The 25557-nt window shown below is 46.8% G+C and overlaps 1 protein-coding gene across 1 annotated transcript in view; it reads right to left on the bottom strand.

Annotated features, from left to right (window-relative positions):
• Positions 1–23967, bottom strand: part of LOC141111778 (dual specificity protein phosphatase 22-A-like) — a 69982-nt gene extending 46015 nt beyond the window's left edge. Inside the window, exons 1-5 of the mRNA XM_073603915.1 lie at positions 23802–23967; positions 23154–23202; positions 9905–9938; positions 8727–8809; positions 465–514 (exon numbers count right to left, since the gene is read on the bottom strand). Coding sequence (XP_073460016.1) covers positions 465–514; positions 8727–8809; positions 9905–9938; positions 23154–23174 — 188 coding nt within the window. The 5' untranslated portion in view covers positions 23175–23202; positions 23802–23967. The remainder of the gene's footprint in view (positions 1–464; positions 515–8726; positions 8810–9904; positions 9939–23153; positions 23203–23801) is intronic.
• Positions 23968–25557: the final 1590 nt, after the last annotated feature.

The following is a 25557-nucleotide window of genomic DNA, read 5'->3' as shown; positions in this document are numbered from 1 at the left end:
TATGCAAATATGCTGCAGAAATCTCCCTCCACTGAGTCTGGCTGCAGCCATTTTAACTGTGGGCAGCTGAAGCTGCTGCCTGTCCACTTCCTGGATTTACACAGAGGCACACCTCCAGCTCTGCAGCTCTCATTGGCCCTCTTATGACTCATTCCCCCTCCCTTCCTGGCAAACTCTCACAAGAGTGAGATAGAGAGAGTTGTGCATGATGTCATAAGCCTAGGCTAATTTCCAGACAAGAAACAGGAAGTGGGTTGTATAAGGGATTTACTAGATGATTTAATAGCTGGAAATTTGAAAAAATGACTGAAGGTCCGCGTTAAGTCCTGATGAGGGGGGCGGAGTCACAGCCCCTGAAACCTATCGGCTTTATAAACATGTATCTGGACTTGAATATCATAGTGTGGAGCTACAGTTCTGGATTCGCCTCATTTATGTATAGTGTAGAGAGAATGACTACTTACAGGTTCTGGCTGCTGCTGTCCGAGGCTGCAATACACAGGTAGGTCTTCTCCTGCAAGACACAGATAGGGGGCATCAGAGCTGAGTGGGGGAGAACTCACTGAAATCCCATAGAAGCTTTAACATGTCAATGTCCCTGACCTCCGGCCTTCCCTTCAGTCTTGCACAGTTGTACCGGCTCCTCTCCTGGACTGAAATGGCTTACTCTGATTTCACTGCACACTGTGAGCTGCTCACAGTATACATTGGAAGCTTCAGGAACTGAGATGGAGCCCACCTCATTTTCTGGCTGGAGGAAGTACAGCATCATCTAGCTCTTTCCTCCCCAGCCTGACTGTCCCTGGCCCGCCCCTTTCATTGGATTTCAATTATGGAGGCTCAGCATCACATGTGGGTGTTATCTAGGGCAGTGTTTCTCAACTCCAGTCCTCAAGGCGCCCCAACAGGTCATGTTTTCAGGCTTTCCATTATTTTGCACAGGTGATGTGATCAGTTTCACTGCCTTAGTAATTACCACAGCTATTTCATCTGAGGGAAATCCTGAAAACATGACCTGTTGGGGCGCCTTGAGGACTGAAGTTGAGAAACACTGATCTAGGGCGATGTGCATGGAAGTACAGCCTGTGTAGGAACTTTCACTCCTCCAGACTGACCATAGCTCCCAACTGTACCTGATTTGGAGCAATGTCCCTCTTTCCTCCTCATTTGTCCCTCATTTTGGTCTTATCCATATAGTTGCATATAAAATGCACTTTTCTCTTTCAAAAAGTGTTTCCCAGTGCTAAACATTTCATCCAAATTCTAAATTGCTGCATTTGTAAATTCCAAATACCAATATAAAGGAATAGTAGTGGTAAAAAAAAGCACTTGTGTGTTTAACCAATCTTGTTTTTTTTTGTACAATTCTCCTTTAAGGGGGCGTGGTAAGGGGTGTGTCCTATGCCTGCATACTTTTGCTGATAGGTGTCCCTCACTCCCATCTCAAAAAGTTGGGAGGTATGAGACTGACACCCTCCCACCAAGGCATTATAATATTTGCATAACTCCTCCCACTGCTTGTGTCAGGACTGAGGCTGGGTGCTGTAATATTTGCATGAAATCTATGTACAGCACCCTGCCGGCCCCTCCCACCAGGCCATGATCTGCCTGCTGTGCATAGAGAAGTCCCGGTGAGGACAAATATAAGGTATGGAATGAGAATGGAAAAGGTTTTATATTGTAATTTCATTATTATGTTGATGAGGTGGGAGGAACAAAGGAAGAAAAATATTTGCTCTTATAATTGTCAGTCTTTGCAACAACAAAAAGTAACTCTAGCCAGGTCAACCCCGTTCTGCCAATTTCTCATCGCGAGTGTCAGCTCTGTGGCCCAGGACTTTAGTTTGCTCATAATGAGGTCACAGCCGTATAAAGTTTTAAATGACACTGGGAGAAGAACAGTCATGGACCATGAGTGACTCCAGCATTAGTAAGCTTGATAGGAAGCGCACACAAATACCTTCATCATATTGTATTACACAACACATCCAGCAGGGGGTGACTGTGATCCATGGGGGGACTGAGGAGTCTACAGATAAACATATCCCCGGTATGTACCGACATTCTGAAGGGGAATGCAGCCATGAGCTGAAGGGACGGTGTCCACCCAAAATTGATATTCAGTCACTGATGGAGTGCTGAGCGTTTTGTTACCCATTGACTTCCTGCACCTCTAATGTAATATTAAATGACATTATTCCACAAAGTGAGTGAGATCACCAGCCACAACCATTCCGAGGAGGTACCCTTCTCCCGTCTGTTTTTTTTTTTTTTTTTTTTTAAGGTCCACTCCACCCAGAAATAATATGTACAGTGCCTTGAAAAAGTATTCACCCCCCTTGGCTTTTTACCTATTTTGTTACATTACAGCCTTTAGTTCAATGTTTTTTTTTTTAATCTGAATTATATGTGATCAGAACACAAGAGTCTAAGTTGGTGAAGTAAAATTAGAAAAATATATACATAAAACTATTTTTCAGAAATAAAAAACTGATAATTGGCATGTGCGTATGTATTCACCCCCCTTTGTTATGAAGCCCATAAAAAGCTCTGGTGCAACCAATTACCTTCAGAAGTCACATAATTAGTGAAATGATGTCCACCTGTGTGCAATCTAAGTGTCACATGATCTGTCATTACATAGACACACCTTTTTGAAAGGCCCCAGAGGCTGCAACACCTAAGCAAGAGGCTCCACTAACCAAACACTGCCATGAAGACCAAGGAACTCTCCAATGTTGGGGACAAGGGACAATGTTGTTGAGAAGTACAAGTCAGGGTTAGGTTATAAAAAAAATCCAAATATTCGATGATCCCTAGGAGCACCATCAAATCTATCATAACCAAATGGAAAGAACATGGCACAACGGCAAACCTGCCAAGAGACGGGCGCACACCAAAACTCACCGACCGGGCAAGGAGGGCATTAATCAGAGAGGCAGCACAGAGACCTAAGGGAACCCTGGAGGAGCTGCAGAGTTCCACAGCAGAGACTGGAGTATCTGTACATAGGACCACAATAAGCCGTACGCTCCATAGAGTTGGGCTTTATGGCAGAGTGGCCAGAAGAAAGACATTACTTTCAGCAACAAAACAAAATGGCACGTTCTGACTTTGTGAAAAGACATGTGGGAGACTCCCAAAATGTATGGAGGAAGGTGCTCTGGTCTGATGAGACTAAAATTGAACTTTTTGGCCATCAAAGAAAACTCTATGTCTGGCGCAAACCCAACACATCACATCACCCAAAGAACACCATCCCCACTGTGAAACATGGTGGTAGCAGCATCATGCTGTGGGGATGTCTTTCAGCAGTCGGGACTGGGAAACTGGTCAGAGTTGAGGGAAAGATGGATGGTGCTAAATACAGGGATATTCTTAAGCAAAACCTGTAGCACTCTGTGTGTGATTTGAGGCTAGGATGGAGGTTCACCTTCCAGCAGGACAATGACCCCAAACACACTGCTAAAGCAACACTTGAGTGGTTTAAGGGGAAACATGTAAATGTGTTGGAATGGCCTAGTCAAAGCCCAGACCTCAATCCAATAGAAAAACTGTGGTCAGACTTAAAGATCGCTGTTCACAAGCGCAAACCATCCAACTTGAAGGAGCTGGAGCAGTTTTGCAAGGAGGAATGGGCAAAAATCCCAGTGGTAAGATGTGGCAAGATCATAGAGACTTATCCAAAGAGACTTGGATCTGTGATAGCCGCAAAAGGTGGCTCTACAAAGTATTGACTTTAGGGGGGTGAATAGTTATGCACATTGACTTTTTCTGTTATTTTGTCCTATTTGTTTGCTTCACAATAAAAAAAAAAAAAATCTTCAAAGTTGTGGGCATGTTCTGTAAATTAAATGATGCAAATCCTCAAACAATCCATGTTAATTCCAGGTTGTGAGGCAACAAAACATGAAAAATGCCAAGGGGGGTGAATACTTTTGCAAGGCGCTGTAGTGTTTTGTGGATTCTGGAGAGTAAAACACAGTGACAGTCTTTTTTTAACTCTTGGGGACAATATTAGTGGGATCCCTGTGCTGAGTTTCTGGGTCTGAACACCCATTGTGCCCATTATGAGGGGTTCCCACCATCCCTGTGCCAAGTTCCTGGGTCTGTACACCTGCTGTGCCCATTATGAGGAGTTCTCACCATCCCTGTGCTGAGTTCCCAGGTCTCCACACCTGCTGTGCCCATTATGAGGGGTTCCCCCCATCCCTGCTATAAATTGTATTTATTTTATATTATGAAAGATGCAACAGAAGAAATGGAACAGAGCTGGGAATTTCAGCAGGGAGCAGCTCAGACCCGTTTTTGGATGGACTGACCCTTTAAGGAATAATTAACGCTCTGGCGGTGCCTTTGTCAGTCGTGATTTGGAGGATAGTTGGGGGGTCTGTCGGTTGTCACGGTCGGGGGGGGGGGGGGGGGGGTGACAGCTCCTGTCCTGCGGTCTGGAGCATCTTCTGTAAGATGGAGCTGCTGCAGCTGTTTCCTTCCTGCTGGTCCCTCAGCAGAGCCATCTGCAGACAACGGGCAGAGCTCAATCTGTGCTCAGAGTGTTACACAACCCGCCAGCCTTTCCTGTTCCTCCTTCTCTGTGCCACACTGAGGGGGTGTGATGTAAGACGTGATGGGTGTATTTTTATCCCTCAGCCCCCAACTGCAGCTCTTAGGAAAACTACAACAAATTAATTTTCGATAATCACTGTTTTTAATGTGACCATCGCATGTTAACACCTTTTGCTGTTCCATATTTCATGTTTGTGTCCCTGGAGGTGCCCAACCTGCAGCTCTTGGTCAGCAGTGGGAGTGATGATTTTGTAAAGTCTCCTGTAGCTTTACATATATAAAATGATATCATGTGGGGTCCTTTGAGATCCTCAGGGGGCTACCCCTGAGGTCCCCTATACTGTATATCACAACCTGGAAACCACTGATCTAGAGCAGCATAGGTGCTCCCTCTAGTGGCTGACAGGAGGTCATTGCAGTCAGTCAGTTCAACAAATCCTGGAATAAAATCTCAGAGAGTATCTATCTATCTATCTATCTATCTATCTATCTATCTATCTATCTATCTATCTATCTATCTATCTATCTATCTATCTATCTATCTATCTATCTATCTATCTATCTATCTATCTATCTCAGCGGTCTCCAAACTTTCTAAACAAAGGGCAAGTTTACTGCCATCAGACATTATAGGGGGGCCGGACTGTGGCCATTGGGAGTAGAAATGATCCTGGCATCCTGACGCCAATGCCCCATCATTGGTATCAGTGAGAGGAATAGTGCCCCATCATTGGTGTCAATGGGAGGAATAGTGCCCCATCATTGGTGTCAATGGGAGGAATAGTGCCCCATCATTGGTATCAGTGGAAGGCATAGTGCCCCATCATTGGTATCAGTGGGAGGAATAGTGCCCCATCATTGGTATCAGTGGGAGGAATAGTGCCCCATCATTGATATCAGTTGGAGGAATAGTGCCCCATCATTGGTATCAGTGAGAGGAATAGTGCCCCATCATTGATATCAGTTGGAGGAATAGTGCCCCATCATTGATATTAGTGGGAGGAATAGTGCCCCATTGTTGGTGTCAGTGGAAGATATAGTGCCCCATCGTTGGTATTGTGTGAAATAGTGCACTATTGTTGGTGTCAATGGGAGAAGTACAGGTTGATTTACTAAAACTGAATCTGGTGCAGCTGGGCATGGTAGCCAATCAGCTGCTAACTTCAGCTTGTTCAGTTAGGCTTTGACAGACAAACGTGGAAGCTGATTGGTTTCTATGCAGAGCTGCACTAAATTTTGCACTCTCCAGTTTTAGTAAATCAACCCCATAGTGTCTTGTGTTAGTGGGAAGAAAATTGCTCCAAGGGCCGGATAATGGCGAGCAAAGGGCCGCAGTTTGGAGACCACTGATCTATCGTATTAGGAAGTCTCTTACTCAGTAAACTAATTCCATTCACAATCTTTTCACAGAAGTAGTGTCTTAATCAAGTCCCCATTGCACATTATGGTGTAATGCTGCCCCCTGGTGTTTAGAATGAAATGTACAGCCATGGTAATTCTAACACATCATATACAGAAAATGTTTCAGGGATCTTAAATTTCATTTTATTTTACATAAAAGATCAGATCATGTAATCCTGTAATTATTAGTAATGGGATAAATGGATCGATCGTCAACAATTAAATATTCTATCCAGATTACTGATCTTTAGTGCCTTGAATACTCTTTTTAGACCAAACCTTACTGGCATAGGTGTGCACTCCAAAGCTCAAACACATAGCACCGCTCACTCACTGTGTTCATTCAGAAAGGGAAGGGGGCAGTAAATTACATATTTACAGGCCCCTTCCCCCACTCATTCTAAAACATCCCTGTGTGTGCCCACAGCAGCAGCCGGTGGGAGAGAAGAGGAAAGGAAGCCGGCAGCGCTGTGGGGAGGAGCCAGGGCAGTAGGGGGTGATTAGGGTGTGCCCAGACACACCTGGCACACCCTGTGTGCACACCTATACTTACTGGGGAGTTGGGGGGGGGGGGGGGTGGCACAATTTGCACTCCACTGGCTGGTGCTAAAAAGCAGAAATGTCTTTATAAGGCCAAACCTTCGTGTAGACCAGATCTGTAAGTGGGGGTGGTAGCTTAGATGGTGCCACCAACAATTTACTCCCTGAATACTTGGGAGTGAGGGAGTTGGGGTGGGGGGTGGGGGGCAACTTGCAGATATTGTCCCCAAGGTGATCGATAGGAAACTGACCTATTGATTGTCACCACTGGGAAGCATGCAAGCTGCTCCCCTAATGTGCAGACATGAGGATGAAGTGTTACTAGACCTATAAACAAAACATTTTTTCTTCATTTTGGATAGAGTAAGGGAGGGTTATAACCCCTGGCAGTTTTTTTTTTCTGTGTCCCATTAGGGAGATTTCCCTTCACTTCCTGTCCCATAGCCAAAACAGGAAGTGAAAATCCTCCAAAGTGTGGGAATCCCGGGGTGTCACCATGACTATTGTCCCCTCTGGAGGACTTCCCCTCTATTCCTATTTTTGTAACAGTCCAAAATTTGGGATTTTCTTTCTCGCTCAGTAATAACAGTAATTTGGACAAATAGAGAGGGTGAATCTCCTTAATGGTGGTACAGATAGAAATAAAAACCTGAAAGGGGCTCTAATACACCCCAACTCCATCCAAAACTGAAAAAAAAAAAAAAAAGTTTTGCCTTTAGCTAAATTCTAACTGTGTATAAGTTGTAATTCACAAAGCTTTAACACAAGGATACAAATCTTTGTTTTCGGACATTTCATTTTCAAAAGATTTTGGACTCTGTGGGATATAATAACTGTAAACTTTTTGAAAATGGCAAAATGGCAATTACAACACTATTATATGTTTTTATATATATATATATATATATATATATATAGTATACGACTACATTGATGAAAATCTGTACTAATTTCCACCTATACGTTCCCTGGAACACACCCTCATGCCAAGGCTGCTAAAAAAAAAATGGGGAACAGGATTAGGATGCCGGAACAAAAGAAGACTTAAAGTGTATCAAAACCCAGGAGCCTGCATTCACTATATCTGGCCTCCTACAGTTGTCCTTCTCCCCCAATTGTCCTATGAGGCTGCAGGACCCCTAACCCTCTGTGTGGACAGTGCTGATTGGCCCTGTGCTGATCACATGCACCCTCCCAAGAAAAAAAAAAAACTCTCTAGCATTACACACCAAACTGAGCATGTGCAGCCTGACTCCAAAGGCTCTGTCTTATCAGGAGATATATTGGGGACTGTGGAAGAAGGGGAGGATCAGAGAAGGCAGGATCAAACAGCCTTTTTACACAATGCAGAAGATTAACCCCTAACTCTATAACAGTGAGTATACAGAAGCATGCTTTACTGCATATACAGCGGAGGTCCACCAATTTTTTTTTTTTTTAAAGACAAATACTGCAGCTGCTAAGTTTTAAAATATGGACACTTACCTGTCCAGGGCGCCCGCAATGTCGGCACCCGAAGCCGATCCGTCCCTCGTCTCTCGGGTGCTGCCGCCGCCATCTTCAGTAAGGGAATCAGGAAGTAAAGCTTTGCGGCTTCACTTCCTGGTTCCCTACTGCGCATGCGCGACTCGCGCTGCATGTACCCACTGGTCCCTGCTGTCTCCTGGGACCTGTGTGTCTCCCAGGAGACGGGGGGGGGGGGGGGGGAGTGGCGTAGATACCTGCGGGTGGCGCGGGTATCTATGCCCAGTAGTGGGAGCAAAATAGCTGTATTAGACAGGTATCTGCTCCCCCCCCCCCCCCCCCGAAAGGTGCCAAATGTGACACCGGAGGGGGGGGGGTTCCGAAAAGCGGAAGTTCCATTTTTGGGTGGAACTCCGCTTTAAGTATGAAGTATGCATACAAGCAAACCATACACTGATATATATTTTTTAAAGTATCTCCACCCAAAAAAAAAAAAGTTTGGCTATGGATACAATGTAACTTGTATTACTGATTGTGTATGTACTAAATAATAAATGTTATACAATCCCTTTTCTGACTTTCCTTTACATTGTATATTTTTTAAATTTTTTTCCCCAAAGAGCACCTGTCCTGGCAGAAATCAGCTGGTGTTGGATCCACACCTGTTATATTGATCCAGGGGACTAGCAACTTCTGACAGAGGATGTCCCCGCCAGGCTGAATATAATGGAAGTGTTGGGGTCTCCGCTACTCACCGGTAAGAGGGGCTTTGCATTGTTGTGGATGGACACAATGTGGGTGACACCATTCCTGCTCAGTGACGTTGTGTCCTCAGCGTCTAGGGAGAGACCATTAGAAGGAAGTCACACACATATATAGAACAGACCAGACTGATAATGAGCAATTAACTACTTGACCTCCGGTAGATTTACGCCCCCCCCCTTCCTAACCAGGCCATTTTTGCAGTATGGCACTGGGTTAGTTTAACTGATAAATTGCGCGGTCATGCGACACTAAAAAAAAAAAATGAGGTCCTTTTTTCCCCCCACAAATAGAGCTTTGAGATGTTTGAACAACTCTGCGCTTTTTTATTTTTTTGCGCTATAAACAAAAAAAGGCCGACAGTTGTGAAAAAAAAAACAATATTTTTTACTTGTGTGCAAATGAGAAAATCCGGACAGCCGCACTCCAGGAAATAAAAATCCAAATTGCTTTATTTTAAAATCAGGAACATGTCATGTACAGGACACCATGGACAGAGTGTACAGATGATAGGCTAACGCGTTTCGCACTTATCCAAGTGCTTACTCATTACTTACTGCTATAAAACATATCCAACGGATCCATCCTGTCTTGTATCACCGGTTCAGGCTGGTGGTGGTAATATAATGGTGGGGGGGATATTTTCTTGGCACACTTTGGGCCCCTTAGTACCAACTGGTCATCGTTTAAACACCACGGCCTACCTGAGTATTGTTGCTGACCATGTCCATCCCTTTATGACTACAGTGTCCCCATCTTCTGATGGCTCCTTCCAGCAGGATAATGCACCATGTCACAAAGCTCCAATCATCTCACCACTGGACAATGAGGTCCCTGTACTCCAATGGCCTCCACACTCACCAGATCTCAACCCAATAGAGCTCCACACTCACTAGATCTCATCCAATAGAACACCTTTGGGATGTGGTGGAATGGGAGATTGGCATCATGGATGTGCAGCCGACAAATCTGCAGCAACTGTGTGATGCTATCATGTCACTATGGAGCAAAATCTCTGAGGAACGTTTCCAACACCTTCTTGAATATATGCCACCAAGAATAAAGGCAAAAGAGGGTCCAACCCGGTACTAGCGAGGTGTACCTAATAAAGTGGCCGGTGGGTGTATATTACTGTATATCACACTGATGACATTCCTATATTCGCTCTTACCTCTTAGATTGCCCAGGTAGAACCCATCCAGGATCTGCAGGAGAAAAACATCCACTGAGTTATGATAACGATCTAAAAAAAAAAACACTGCAAATTTTTATAGCAGTGAATGTGACATTTACCAAACATTCTCTGCCTGTGAATCTTCCAGGTTCATCTGTTGTAGATACGATAGAAAATGTTTGGTGGACGTCACATTCACTACTTTATAGATATCACCCCCTTACTCTGCTCCAGAGCCCCAAGTAGTGATGTAAGCAGTGGGCGGGCTCTTGGGAGGAGTCACGCAAATATAAAAATGATGGCTGGGTGTCAGTCTGGAGGGCAATCCTGGGCAGGCTGTATTTGTACAGGCATACCTCCCAACTTTTAGAGATGGGAACGAAGGACACCTATCAGCAAAAGTACACCCCCTGCCACGCCCCCTTAAAGGAGAATCGTACAAAAAAAAAAAAACAAGATTGGTTAAACCCACAAGTGCTTTTTTTTTTGTACAATTCTCCTTTAAGGGGGCGTGGCAGGGGGGGTGTCCTATACCTGCATACTTTTGCTGATAGGTGTCCTTCCATCTCTAAAAGTTGGGAGATATGCCTATACAAATACAGCCTGCCCAGGATTGCCCACTCCTATGCAGGTATAGGACACACCCCCTGCCACACCCCCTTAAAGGAGAATTGTACAAAAAAAAAAAACAAGATTGGTTAAACCCACAAGTGCTTTTTTTTACCACTACTATTCCTTTATATTGGCTTTTGGAATTTACAAATGCAACAATTTAGAAATCAGATAAAAGGTTTAGCGCTAAAAACACTTTTTGAAAGATAAAAAGTACATTTTATATACATAAATATATAGATCAGACCAAAATGAGGGACAAATGAGGAGGAATGAGGGACAGAGGGACATTGTTCCAAATCAGGGACAGTCCCTCGAAATCAGGGACAGTTGGGAGCTATGCAGTCACACACTATTATTATACAGTTATATAGCTCTGACATATGCTAGAGTGCTGTACAGAGAACTCTGAAATGACATACAATAATATTTGGGGGAATTTAAAGTTTAATGATTTTCTCATTTTCATACTGTTCACAATTCCCCCCGGTGGGGAAATGAACACAGTGCAGCTCTCTGGGATGGAATGAGGGACAGAGGGACAGTCCCTCCAAATCAGGGACAGTTGGGAGCTATGGCATAGGTAATGCCTACAATGTGATGCTGAGCCTCCATGATTGAAATCCAGTGAATGAAGGGGGGGTGGGTCAGGGATAGTCAGGTTGGGGAGGAAAGTCTAGAATAGATGTTGCTGGACGTCCTCCAGCCAGGAAATGAGGCGGGGCTCTATCTGGCTGGCTGCAGCTTCTAATGCACATTGTGAGAAGCTCACAGTGTGCAGTGAAATCAGATTAAATCAGTTCAGCTCAGGAGAGGAGCCGGTACAACTGTGCAAGTAGGAGTGTAGGAGAAAGATGCTGCTTGGCCTGCACACTAAAGAGCTAAGAGACAGTGTGTGACCTCAAAAGTATATATAATATATATATATATATATATATTATTGTGCAAAAGTTTTAGGCAGGTGTGAAAGAATGCTGTAAATGAAGAAAGCTTTCAGAAATAGAAGCGTTAATAGTTTATTTTTGTAAATTAACCAAATGGAAAGTTAATGAACAGAAGAGAAATCCAAATCCAATCATTATTTGGAGTGACTGCCCTTTGCCTTCAAAACAGCATCAATTCTTCTAGGTACTCTAAAGGGCCATACACACGATCTGACTTTTTGACAACAAACATGCAAATTAGCTGTTTTGGAGCAACATCCGACCGTATGTACACTCCATCGGACAAACTTTTTCAGTTTCCATCGGACTTTTGTTGGCTGTGCGAACGGACAAACTTTCTGGCAACAAAAGTCAGATGGAGCAAAGTCTGATCGTGTGTACACAAAGCCATCGGACTTTTGTACAAACTACAGTACGCAGCCGCAAGAATGTTTCCCGGCGGCAGGGTACTGTACATCTCGCGCTAGCTGCAATAGGAAAAACACATTTTCCTACTGCGGCGGGCACGAGGGGGAATTCCCCTCTGGGGAACACCAGGCCCTTCGGTCTGGTATGGATTTTAAGGGGAACCCCCTACACCGAAAAAACGGCGTGGGGGTCCCCCCTAAAATCCATACCAGACCCTTATCCGAGCACGCAGCCTGGCCAGTCAGGAAAGAGAGTGGGGACGAGCGAGCGCCCCCCCCCTCCTGAGCCGTACCAGGCCACATGCCCTCAACATGGGGGGTGGGTGCTTTGGGGGAAGGGGGCGCCCTGCGGGCCCCCCACCCCAAAGCGCCTTGTCCCCATGTTGATGAGGACAAGGGCCTCTTCCCGACAACCCTGGCCGTTGGTTGTCGGGGTCTGCGGGCGGGGGGCTTATCGGAATCCGGGAGCCCCCTTTAAAAAGGGGACCCCCATATCCTAGCCCCCCACCCTATGTGAATGAGTATGGGGTACATCGTACCCCTACCCATTCACCTAGGGAAAAGTGTCAATAAAAATCACAGTACACAGGTTTTTAAAGTAATTTATTAGGCGACTTCGGGGGTCCTCTTCCGACTTCGGGGGTCTTCTTCCGACTACGGGGGTCCTCTTCCGACTTTGGGGGTCTCTCCGGCGTCTTCTCCCGGTGTCCGCATCTTCTACCGGCTCCACTGCTATCTTCTGGCGCTCTTTTGCCAGCGGTGGTCCGGACTTCTGGATCGTCTTCTTCCCTCTTCTCTTCCAGAGATGTTGACACGGCGCTCTCTCCAGCCGGAATGGTCTCTGTGCGCTCCGCAACGGACTTATATAGGTGGTGACCCCACCCCCCTATGACATTCCAGTCCCGGGGCATGCTGGGACTGTGAGGTCATAAGGGGGCGTGGTCATATGATGACATGACCACGGCTTTTAAGCCTTTCTTCGGCTGCTAGCCGGGTTTAAAAGCACCCGGCTAGCAGCCGAAAAGCACCGCTAAAATTACGGTAAAGCAACGCTAAAACTAGCGGCGCTTTACCGCTAACAAGGAGCGGCTACAGTATTGAAAGTAGCCTAAGTGCCAGATCACACAGGGGCGGCACGACTTGCAGGTCGCCTCACCGAGGCGACCTGCACACGACTTCAGCGGCGACTTGCAAAACGACTTCTGTATAGAAGTCAATGCAAGTTGCCTGAAGTCGCCCCAAAAATACTACAGGAACCTTTTTCTAAGTCGGAGCGACTTGCGTCGCTCCTATTAGAACAGTTCCGTAGTACAGAACGGGAGGCGACTTGTCAGGCGGCTAGGTCGCCTGACAAGACGCCCCTGTGTGAACCGGCATTTAGTAGCAGAGTTTGACTGTCCCTCACCCAGTATTAAGCCTCCTACACAGCTGTTTCTGTTTCAGTTAATGGCTGTTTCATCATACATATGAAATTGATGATCATTAGCACCTGCCTGATTAATTGGTTAATCATGCACCTGATTCTAATCCTACAAAATCCCTGACTTTGTGCAAGTGTAATGCCGCATACACACGGTCGGACTTTACGGCAGACTTTACGACAGACTTTCTGAATGAACGGACTTGCCTACACACAATCCACCAAAGTCCGTCGAATTCGTATGTGATGACGTACGACCGGACTAAAACAAGGAAGTTCATAGCCAGTAGCCAATAGCTGCCCTAGCGTGGCTTTTTGTCCGTCGAATTAGCATACAGACAAGCGGACTTTTTGACCGGACTCGATTTCAACGGATAGATTTAAAACATGTTTCAAATCTAAGTCCGTCCAACTTTTGAGAAAAAAAAGTCCGCTGGAGCCCACACACGATCGAATTGTCCGACGAAATCCAGTCCGCTGGGCAAAGTCTGCCGTAAAGTCCGCTCGTGTGTACGCGGCATTAGAACTGATGCTGGTTTGAAGCTAAAGGGGGTCACACCAAATATTGATTTGATTTCGATTTTTTACTTATAACCTGATAAAAATAAAATATATATTTTTGAAAGCATTTTTACTTTACTGCCTTTCTTCACACATGCCCAAAACTTTTGCACAGTACTTTATAGGTAGATACCGGTAGATAGATACATTTTATTTTCGAGACTAAATCTTCACTTTAAGACCCCTTTCACACAGGCGATTAACAAGCACTAGAAATAGCCTCCGCTAAGAGCCTGAAAAGCCCCTCCTATTCATTCCAGTGCGACTTTTCACACTGGGGCGGTGCGCTTGCGGGACGTTTTGAAACGTCCTGCAAGCAGCATCTTTGGGCGCGGTTTGGGAGCGCTGTATTTAGCGCTCTCAAAACGCCCTGCCCTTTGGAATGAATGGGCAGCACTTCGGAAGCGCCCTAACATGGGAGTTTTTAACCCCTGCTTTGGGGTTAAAAGCGCCCCACTAGCGGGCGAAAAGCGCCACAACCAGTTTAGGACCGCCCACCGCAGGTTGTCTCTCCTGGGCGAATCACCATCGTTGTACATCGGCCGCTTTCAGGCCACTAGGGGGCACGTGGGTGGCGCAACGCCGGGGCCGATGCACGTGGCTGGGGGCCGCGATGTCCGCCAGCCACCCGCAAACGCTCCTGATAGAGACAGAACGGGGATCTATCAATGTAATCAGACAGATCTCCGTTCTGTCAGGGGAGGATAGACAGATCTGCTGTGCCTAGTGATTAGGAACAGCAATCTCTCTCCTCCTCCAGTCACTACACTGCCCCCACAATTAGAAATACCTCCCTAGGGAACACTTAACCCCTTGATCGCCCCCCCTAGAGTTAACCCCTTCCCTGCCAGTGACATTTATACAGTAATCAGTGGCTATTTTTTGCTCTTGGTCCTAAAAACGTGTCAAAAGTGTCCGATCTGTCCGCCGCAATGTCGCAGTCCTGCTAAAAATCGCAGATCACCGCTATAACTAGTAAAAAAATATATATAAATAATAATAAAAATGCCATAAATCTATCCCCTATTTTGTAGACGCTGTAACTTTTGCGCAAACCAATCAAAATGCGCTTATTGTGATTTTTTTTTTTTTTTTTTACCAAAAATATGTAGAAGAACAAATATTGGCCTAAGCTGATGAAGAAATTTTTATTTGGGATATTTATTATAGCAAAAAGTAAATAATATTGTTTTTTTTTTTTTTTTTTTTTCAAAATTGACGGTCTTATTTTGTTTATAGCGCAATTGTCAGTTAAAGCGGCGCAGTGCCCTATCTCAAAAAATGGCCTGGTCAGTAAGGGGGGGCAAATCCTTATGGTCCTTAAGTGGTTAAACAGCGGTAAAGCGCCGCTAAAATGAGCGGCGCTTTACCTGCGAACGTGCCTGCTAAAATGAGCGGTGCTTTACCGCGAACGTGCCCGTTAAAATGAGCGGCGCTTTACCCGCGAACGTGCCCGCTAAAATGAGCGGTGCTTTACCGCCAACGCGCCCGCGGCACCAGTGTGAAACGGGGTCCAAGTCAAGCGGCGGCGGGACAGCGAGTGTTGCTGTTCCTATGGATGGTGGCGGAGCCGGACCACCCAGGCATCGATCGATGTACGGAGTATCCCCAACAGCAGACAGATAATGTTTATCCTCCATGAAGACTCTGCCAGATAGTAACATCGTCATCCGCCGGCTATTTTCATGCTGTGTTTATCCCAAGCCGGACCTATTTATAAACTGCCTTCCCACGGCTTCACCGAGCTTTTAACCGCTTCGTATAACTAATGAGGGTGGACTGTCCCTTTAAAGGGGGACTCCTGACAGTTATCACCTTAGCATCTTTTAGGAATCTTTAAGACAACTGTCACATTGTTGCACGTTTGCCTGTCCATGTTTTCTGCACTTGCTTCATCTACTTATACAGCAGAGAATGCAATGAGCGCCCCCTGCTAAATGACTGCTGCAGAGATAATGTAAGCTCAGATAAGCTGGTCATGGAGGCGTAGTCCATTTTTTTTTTTTTTCCGTTCAACCAGCGGGTCAAATATAAAAAAAATTACAGATTCCGCCATTCACACATTTAAGGTGGATGGGGGGAATCCTCCCCACTGTGTTTTTGTACAGAGACTTCCCTTCCATCAGAATACACTGATCAGCGCTGCAGGTTATAGCCAGCAGTGCTGATCGAGCTGAAGTTTTCCATCAAAGGCAGTTGTAAAGACGGCGATGGGCAGATTGACTTCTGTTCAACCACAATGCCCATATATAGTCAATCCCTGCTAAACCTGACAAATTTCGATTGACCTCCGGAAGGTTTTACCCCCCTTCATGACCAGGGATACAGCACTGCGTTACTTTAACTGACAATCGCGCAGTCGTGCGACACTGGACCGAAATAAAATTGACGTCCTTTTTTCCTCACAAATAGAGCTTTCTTTTGGTGGTATTTGATCACCTCTGCGTTTTTTTTTGTTTTTTTTTTGCGATATAAACAAAAAAAGAGCAACAATTTTGAAAAAAAAAAAAAAAGTATATATACATACAAACATATATAATAAATATATATATATATGCTATAAAACAAATACCAAACAAAAATGTAAAAAAATCTAATTTCTTCATAAATTTAGGCCAATATATATTCTGCTACATGTTTTTGGTAAAAAAAAAAAAAAAATCCCAATAAGTGTAATAGGCGTTATAGCGCCTACAAACTATGGAATATATTTCTGGAATGTTAATTTTTTTAAAATCAGTAATGGCGGCAATCAACGACTATAAGCGGGACTGCAATATTGCGCGGTTGCGCGGCCAATCGGACACTAACTGACACTTTGCAGGAACCAGTGACATTAATACAGTGATCAGCGCTAAAAATATACACTGTCACTGTACTAATGACACTGGCTGTGAAGGGGTTAAACATCAGGGGCGACCAAAGGGTTAAATGTGTGCCTAGCCAGTGTTTTCTAACAGGGTGGGAGGTGCTTTTACTAGGGGAAGGCCTTGATCCATGTTCCTGGATCTTTGCGGGAACACAGGATCAATTCTTTCCCCCCCATCAGAATGGGGATCTGCCTTGTTTACATACATAGCTCCCTACTGTCTCTAATTTCGAGGGACTGTCCCTGATTTGGAGCAATGTCCCTCCGTCCCTCTTTCCTCCTCATTTGTCCCTCATTTTGGTCTGATCTATATAGTTGTATATAAAATGCACTTTTTATCTTTCAAAAAGTGTTCCCCAGTGCTAAACCTTTCATCCAAATTCTAAATTGCTGCAATTGTAAATTTTAAAAGCAAATATAAAGGAATAGTAGTGGTAAAAAAAAAGTCCTTGTGGATTTAATTAACTTTTTTTTGGTTAATTCTCCTTTAAGGGGGTGTGGCAAGGGGGCGTGTCCTATGCCTACATACATTTGTTAGTAGGTGTCCCTCATTCCCATCTCAAAATGTTGGGAGGTATGTACATAGGCAGATCCCTGTTCTGTGTAGTTTACGCCCCCTGCAGGTGGAAGCGCAGGATCATGTCAATATACGTGATCTGGCACACAGCTGCCGCCCTGTAGCAGTAAAACAAGCAATCAATTAAATGGGCAACTTTAGCCTCATAGATTGCTTCTTGTTATCAGTCTGCCCAGACTCAGAGGCATGTAGAGGAAGAGTGAAGCATGACCTTGGAGCAGGAAGCAGAGCTCGCCTATGTAATCAATATAAAAAAAAATGATGGTGCTGATGGACTACTTGGTATAGGAGACCAGCTACAGATTGGGAGTGGAAAGGGTTAAAGTTCAATGGCAGTCACTACTGGAGATGGTTGCTGTTCCTCTGTACCAGGTCCTGGGTCACATAATGCACATACCAAAAAAAGCACTTTGATGGTTGTGCCCTCTTCTGCTTAGAAGTTGGTACCCTCTTCTGCTACACTTAGAAGTTGGGGCCCTCTTCTGCTACACTTAGATGTTGGCGCCCTCTTCTGCTACACTTAGATGTTGGCGCCCTCTTCTGCTACACTTAGAAGTTGGTGCCCTCTTCTGCTACACTTAGATGTTGGTGCCCTCTTCTGCTACACTTAGATGTTGGTGCCCTTCTTTTGCTACACTTAGATTTTGGCACCCTCTTCTGCTACACTTTGATGGTTGCGCCGGTGTATCGTCACATATGGCGACCCATCACATTTTGGAGTGCGCATGCGCGATGCCGCCATATGCGTTCCAACATTTTTCGACAAAACAGCACACTAAAAGCGTCAGATAGTGTGACGGAAGTGACGTTGAACTGCGCTTGCGCAGTTATTATGTGACTCCACCCCTAAGTCCAGGTTCAAGCCCCCACCATCCAAGTGGACATAGAGTTAGATTGTAATTATGCCGAGCGAAGTGAGGCCGTGCCCGAAGCATGGCGAGCGAAGCAAGCCCGCGAGGGGCCTTGTCGCAAAGTGGTGTCTTACAATCAATAACTATACAGAAGAAGAGCTTGTCTGTAACGTCACTTCTGTTACATTATCTCACGGTTTCGCTGCTCCGTATTGTCATAAAAACTTTTGGAACGCATATCGGCAAGTTACGGATTTGCACTGTGAAATTTCTCAGCAGATCGTCACTTCCGTAGCCAAATGTGATGGGTCGCCATATATGACGAAACACCCTCTTCTGCTACACTTAGATGTTGGAGCCCTCTTCTGCTACACTTGGATGTTGGCGCCCTCTTCTGCTACACTTGGATGTTGGCGCCCCCTTCTGCTTGTTTTGGCCTGTAATAAGTCTGCCTGGGCTCTATGCTTCCTGAAGCTGCTGTAAACTGCTCAATGCACGACTGGCAGGCTTGGTGAATCCAGAATGAGCGCAGAGGCATATTGCCTAGCATACAGAGGCAGTCTCATGTGTACAAACCACCCAGCCAGTAAAAGAAGGGTGGGTGGGGCAACAACGCCGCAAACGGTAAAAGAGGTCAACAGGGAAAAAAAATGAATGAAGGACCACATGTTATGGAGAAGAAATGTGCAAAGAAGAAACATAGGGCTACGTTTACATCAGTGCGTGCCGCAAACTTGCGCAAAATCGTGTGCTTTCCCAGCACGCACAGACTCTCACTCATCTCCTAGCGTGCATGTCTTTGCACACACCAAAACGCAGGGTGCCACAGTACTAGGCGGTTCAGTGCAACGCACTTTTGCAAAAGGGCCAGGGAGTGTAGGACAGGCCTTTAAAATGAATGGACTACGCTACATGCGACGCGTGGAAATACGCGGAAATGCGTGCATGCTCTGTCACACCTGCATGGTGTGAATGGAGCCTAAATAGTGGGTTTCTAAGGCTAATATTTTATAGGTACTCATTACAGGTAGAATAATTGGCTTAGTCTTTGGTGACCCTATTTAGAAAAAAAAAAACGTTCAGCCGTGTATAAGAGGATTAAAGGGTTAATGACACCCCCTCCCTCCGCCAGCTTATCCCCTGAGTAATGTCTTCCCCGGCGACAACAGCTGCTCGCCGCCGCAATCTAATTTTAGTTTATCCCCGCTTAGGTCGCCGTATAACCTTTCCCATTAGTAATCGATCTCCTGCGCACACTGTCCAAACAGACGTCACGTGAAGATGGCGATCGCCGTGCGAATCTACCAAATCTAATTCCGGCAAAAAACATTCCCGAATCTCTGGAGGGATTTATCCAAAACGCATCATCTGGAATCTGAAAATCCCACCAGCCAGGTCCCTGAAATCTCCAATTCCTGGGGAGCGGAGAAGACGTTCTGCTCCAAGGTTGTGTCCAGCCAGATCCTGCGAGGTTCAGGGGCGATCTGGGGAACGTTCGTACTACACATTGCATTGATGCACATGCCATGTATTGTGGCGTGCTAGAACTCCAGACCAAAATAATAATAAATATTAATATTAATAGCCCATTAAAAGATAAAATAGAGATTTTCCCCGCAGTACTTTTTTTTTTTGCCACTAGATGTCCTCAGTATGATGTCCAACATAATGCAACCCACTTACCATGAGCCCAGGTCATCCTGGATGCACCCCCCCATTCCTGTGACTGGACAGTGAAAAGAGAAGCAGTACAGTGATGAGCTCATGCCTCCTACTCTGCTCTCTTCTCCTATAAGCATGGTCCTTGTCAGCACATGAACTGATTGGCCCGTTGTGCTGCTTCTTCCTTCTCCAGTCTGAGCTGTGCTGTACCGGAACTGCAAGAGGTCAAATTCAAGTATTTTTCACTACTTGCATAAGAGAAAATCCAATGGTGTCTTAACCTCTTGGTGCCGACAGCACATAAATATGCGGGCTCTAGGTGGGTGGGGTCTTGGCAGTGATTGGCCGCATACTTGCGTACCGCACTGCAAACACAGCTGTGCAGAGATAGCGCCCCCGCGCTGATCGCTCCCGGCACAGTTGATGCAGCTGCTTGCCATCAGGGGCTTTCCAATCATGTGACTGCCAATCACCATGGCCACATGATCATAAACCCCGCCCTCAGAATCGGAATACCCTTTAAAAGGGACGGGGGGCGCCAGCGCCAAAGGGGTTAATGATTACAGCGTTGCATTCGTTTGTGTCATTTATATCTGCCGGGAGTTCAGATTTAAGGTAGCCTGCTCATTTTGAAGGGGCTAGCAGCGCACCTAAATGTGCTCCAGTCTTGCACGGTTGTACCGGCCCCTCTCCTGGACTGGATTCGCTTACTCTGATTGCACCGCACACTGTGAGCTTCTCACAATGTGCATTAGAAGCTGCAGCAAGTCAGATAGAGCCCTCCTGGCTGGAGGATGTCCAGTATCGACTAGCCTCAGCATCACACGTGGGTGGTCTTCATGCAAATACAGCCTGCCTAGGAACGCCGACTCCTACAGACTGACACCCGCCCATCAAGACATTTTTATATTTGAATAACTCCTCCCACTGCTTATATCAGGCTTGGGGGCTCTTGAGAGGAGTACTGAGGCAGGGGGGCTGGGATGTCTTCAGGAAGCCATGTACAGCCCCCTGCTGGCCCCTCCCACCAGCCATGATCTGCCAGTGATGATGTCACTGGCAGTGAGACCCAGTGATGATGATGTCACTGGCAGTGAGACCCGGTGATGATGATGTCACTGGCAGTGAGACCCGGTGATGATGATGTCACTGGCAGTGAGACCCAGTGATGATGATGTCACTGGCAGTGAGACCCGGTGATGATGATGTCACTGGCAGTGAGACCCGGTGATGATGATGTCACTGGCAGTGAGACCCGGTGATGATGATGTCACTGGCAGTGAGACCCAGTAATGATGTTACTGGGTCCAAAATAAGATATGGTGTTTATTTAGTTTTGTTTGGGGGGGGCTGCAAACATCCACCCCTCCGGTCGGCTGGCGGTACCCCCCCCCCCACTCCCGCTAGTCAGGTCACCTGCCGCACCCCCCCTGGGGGTCTGGCAGTCGGTCACCCAGCACTTACCCCATCTGGGCGGGCAGCGCTGCGACAGGCGGCAGGTAGGCGTCTCCTCCTCCTCTGCATCACGGCGGCTTCGCTGTGCATCTCATCCTTCCTCCGCTTAGGCGTCCAATAGGATCGCCTGTCCTTTCAGCCAATCGGGTGATTGGCTGAAATGACTGATTGGCCGGGAGGAGGATCAGTGTGAGAATAGCAAATATTCATTCACTATGGTCACGCAACTGGGTGGGATCGGGGCGCAGTGCTCTGTGCTCAAAGCCCACCCTATTTTGAAGCCTATTAGATCCTCTAGCTCTTATCACATGCATCCGGATAGTGCCCGCTAGCGAGAAGTGCCCAGGATGTACTGCTCATGCACCGCACAGAACAGCACAACAGCTGATTTTATGATCAGCTGTTGTGACGGCAAGACAGCGCCTGCGCTCAATAGCCGACGGAAGAAATTTTTGTGTCAGACTGTGCCTGGCGCCGGCGAGGCGTGTTCATGTCGGTGAGGGGCGGATTTGTACATGATGGGGGCGGATTATTAAATGATGGGCAGTGCTGCTAAACACATATTTTTCTGATAGAGAAACTTGCCCTTCAGTTGGCTAAACACGCCCCCCAAGCGTCCAGGAAGAATAGCAGAAAAAGATGTGGCACCACTGCCCATTATTTAATAATCCGCCCCCCATCATGTACAAATCCGCCCCTCACCGACATGAACACACCTCGCCAGCGCGGGGCACAATCTGACACAAAAATTTCTTCTGTCGGCTATTGTGCGCAGGCGCCGTCACAACAGCTGATCGTAAAATCAGCTGTTGTGCTCCGTATGTGCCATTCACCCCGGGCACTTCTCAATAGCGGGCACTATCCGATAGAACATCGGCGCCCCCAATGTAGATTAGGGGGCCAGAGACATGGATGGGGGGGGGCGGCACCCTTGCGCCGATGTTTCGTCACATATGGCGACCCATCACATTTGGCTACCCGCTGAACTGCGCATGCGCGGCGCCGCCATATGCGTTCCAACACTGTGGCGATCTGCGATTGCGCAGAATTTTGTGGCCACACCCCGGAGTCCAGGTTCAAGCCCCACCATCCAAGTGGACATAGAGTTAGATTATAATAATGCCGAGCGAAGCGAGGCCGTGCCCGCAGCGTGGCGAGCAAAGTGTGGCAAAGTGTTGTCTTACAACAGTGTTGGAACGCATATGGTGGCGTCGCGCATGCACACTCTAGCGGGTAGCAAAATGTGATGGGTAGCCGAATGTGACGAAACACCCCTAATGGACGGGCCGCTACTGATGTACTATTAAAAAAATATATATAATTATCTTGTTGATGAGGGGGGAACCAGGGAAAGCAAAATATAAACAGATTAAAACTTCAGCTTTAAAACGTTTTTAAGAACTTTTTGGATCGACATCTACATTAAAGTAGAAGTTCAGGCAAAACCTTTCTCTTTAATTTTAGAATAAATAAGGGAGGACTATATCCCGTCAGTTTTTTTTTTTTTTTTTGCTATCTGTGTGATTTACCTTTATTTCCTGTCCCGTAGCCAAAACAGGAAGTGAGAGGAAATCCCGGCAAATTAAGGTAATCCCATGGGGTCACCAGAACGAGTGTCCCCTCTGGAAGATTTCCCCCTCTATTACTTCTCTGGGGACAACCCAAAATTCAGGATTTTCTTTTACTTTCAGTGGTAACAGTAAGCAGGACAAACAGAGAGGGTGAATCTCCATAACGGGGACACAGACAGCAAAAAAACGTGACAGGTGTTCTAATCTCTCTCCACAACTAAAAAGTTTTGCCTTTTAGTTCTACATTAAAGTGTATGAAGAGAAATACACAGAAAGCAGAGACGTGTGGGTAGAATACACACACACACAGTGCTTACCTGGCTCATTCCTCCGCCCATGTCAGTCTCCGGGGTCGGTTACCAGGAGCTGCAAACAAACACAAGGCAGAGGAGGAAGGGGGAATGCCTGCAGGGAGAACTTCACAGCAACAACTGATACAAAGTGACTACAGAGTCACCCAGCGTAAGACAAAGTAGCAAAAATCCTTGATCAGCTGAGGATGTATGAGCAGAGGGGGTGACAGTGGAAGGGAGATGGATGGGTGACAGTGGAAGGGGGATAGATGGGTGACAGTGTATGGGGGATGGATGTGTGACAGTGGATGGGGGATGAATGGATGGGTGACAGTGTATGGGGGATGGATGTGTGACAGTGGATGGGGGGTGAATGGATGGGTGACAGTGGAAGGGGGATAGATGGATGTGTGACAGTGGATAGGGGGATGGATGGGTGACAGTGTTTGGGGGGATGGATGGATGGGTGACAGTGGAAGGGGGATGGATGGGTGACAGTGTATGGGGGATGGATGGGTGACAGTGTATGGGGGATGAATGGATGGGTGACAGTGGAAGGGGAATGGATGGGTGACAGTGGAAGGGGGATAGATAGATGTGTGACAGTGGATAGGGGGATGGATGGGTGACAGTGGATGGGGGGATGGATGGATGGGTGAGAGGTTCTCTTACTATTGATGAAGGTGATCAGACTCCAGGCTGTACAGGGCAGATCTGAGCTCCTCAGGAAGGGTCCAGCATATGACAGGAGTCTGAGCCATGGAGGAATCAGATTACCAGGGCAGATCTCACACCCCTGGTGACAGCGACACCCAGATCTGACTGGTGTCAGGCGATAAAGCACAGAGAGAGAATTGTCCTACTGTGTACACAAGGTGGGGGGCAGTCTCTGTATACAACTCAGCTCTACTGTTAAAGATCTAATGTATACATCTGTATAGGTAAATGCACAATTCCATTAAATCTGAAGTTTAATCTGCTTATATTTTATTCTCCATCAACAAGTTAGTGACATTTTTGAATAAATCTTTCCCATTTTTATTACATACCTTATTTTAGATTGAGGCCTCTGTGCTTCTCAATGCGATGCAGGCAGATAATGGCTGGTGGGAGGAGCCTGCAGGGTGCTGTATATAGCTATTTGAAAACCTCAACCACCCCCTGCCTCAGTCCTCCTCTCAAGAGGATGACAGCAGAGGGCTGGTTCTTGGGAGGAGTTATGCAAATATCCAAAACGCCTTGATGGGTGGGTGTCTGGAGGAGAGGGCGTTCCTAGGAGGTGTGGTCTGGTCGTTGGCACCCAGGTGGACCCCAGCATTGGCTGAGTTGTAGCACACATGGTAGGTTGGCAGGGAAGCATGCATTCTACTGTGGGTATATTGTGTGCGCCAATCTGGGGGGGGGGGGGGGGCGCATTTATTTGACAATTCACTTTACAAAAATGTCTACTCCAGGCAGAGGCGGCTCTAAGCTTTATGAGGCCTTAGACAAGAGGCCCCACTGATGCCCTTCAGCTAGGCAGCAGGCCTTCCCAGCTTAAAATCCTCGTGCGGTGGATGAGGGAGGTGACGTGTACAGACGCAACATCACTCCTCATTGGCTGGCGGGCAGGACTCCAGGAGTCTTAGGTTACACGAGAGGCGAGTGTGACAGGGCTCTTAACTTTGCCTGTGTTGGCTGGCAGCCTTAGGCCTGGGGGGCAAGTCAAGTGGCCCATTGAAGTACTGAATTAGCTCATCCATGCCCACCTGGTTTCTCAATGCAGCCTCACCAGTGCCCATCCAATGCAGCCTGATCACTGGGGCAGGGTAAATAGGGTGTATGGGGGCAGGGAGATGGAATGCAGGGGTCAGCTGGGGGTGTTGGGGTCTCTCACCTGGCAGCTCAGCTGATCCTTACACAACACAGCCAGCGCCCAGCCTGAGCCAGTCATGCATGCCATGCCCTGCCTCTGCCTGCCTACAAGACTCCGGTCTCCGTGAGTTGTAGTTTCCTCTGCACTGCTCGGGAGCTTGAGCATGGACTACAACTCCCGGAATGCAACAGAGGCTGGCTGGGCCAGCAGCCCCACTTCCAACAGAAATTTTTAAAAAATGGCAGCGGCTGTTTTCAACATAGGTTAGGGTGGCCTGTGGGGCAATTGCCACTCTGCCCCCCCCCCCCCCCCCCCCCCCAGCCCAGCCCGCCCCTGACATCATACATGACACCCCCTGGTCTGTGTACAGGTGGGTGGCTGAGTGAACGAAGGTCTGCTGAGCTCCAGGCGCCCTTCCCATATTGCAGTGCGAACTGCAAATTCAGACAGGAATCAGATCGCATGGGTGTGAACACCCATGCGATCAGATTCTGCTGTGGACCAAAAAAAAGGGTCCTGTGCAAGTTTGGTCCGAATGTGATGCAAATTCAGCCATACGAAATCACATCGCAC

This window comes from Aquarana catesbeiana, linkage group LG11 (assembly GCF_042186555.1).
Source record: "Aquarana catesbeiana isolate 2022-GZ linkage group LG11, ASM4218655v1, whole genome shotgun sequence".
Classification (NCBI taxonomy): domain Eukaryota; kingdom Metazoa; phylum Chordata; class Amphibia; order Anura; family Ranidae; genus Aquarana; species Aquarana catesbeiana.
Note: the sequence above shows the minus strand (reverse complement) of the source record. Positions and strands in the feature narration are given on the sequence as shown.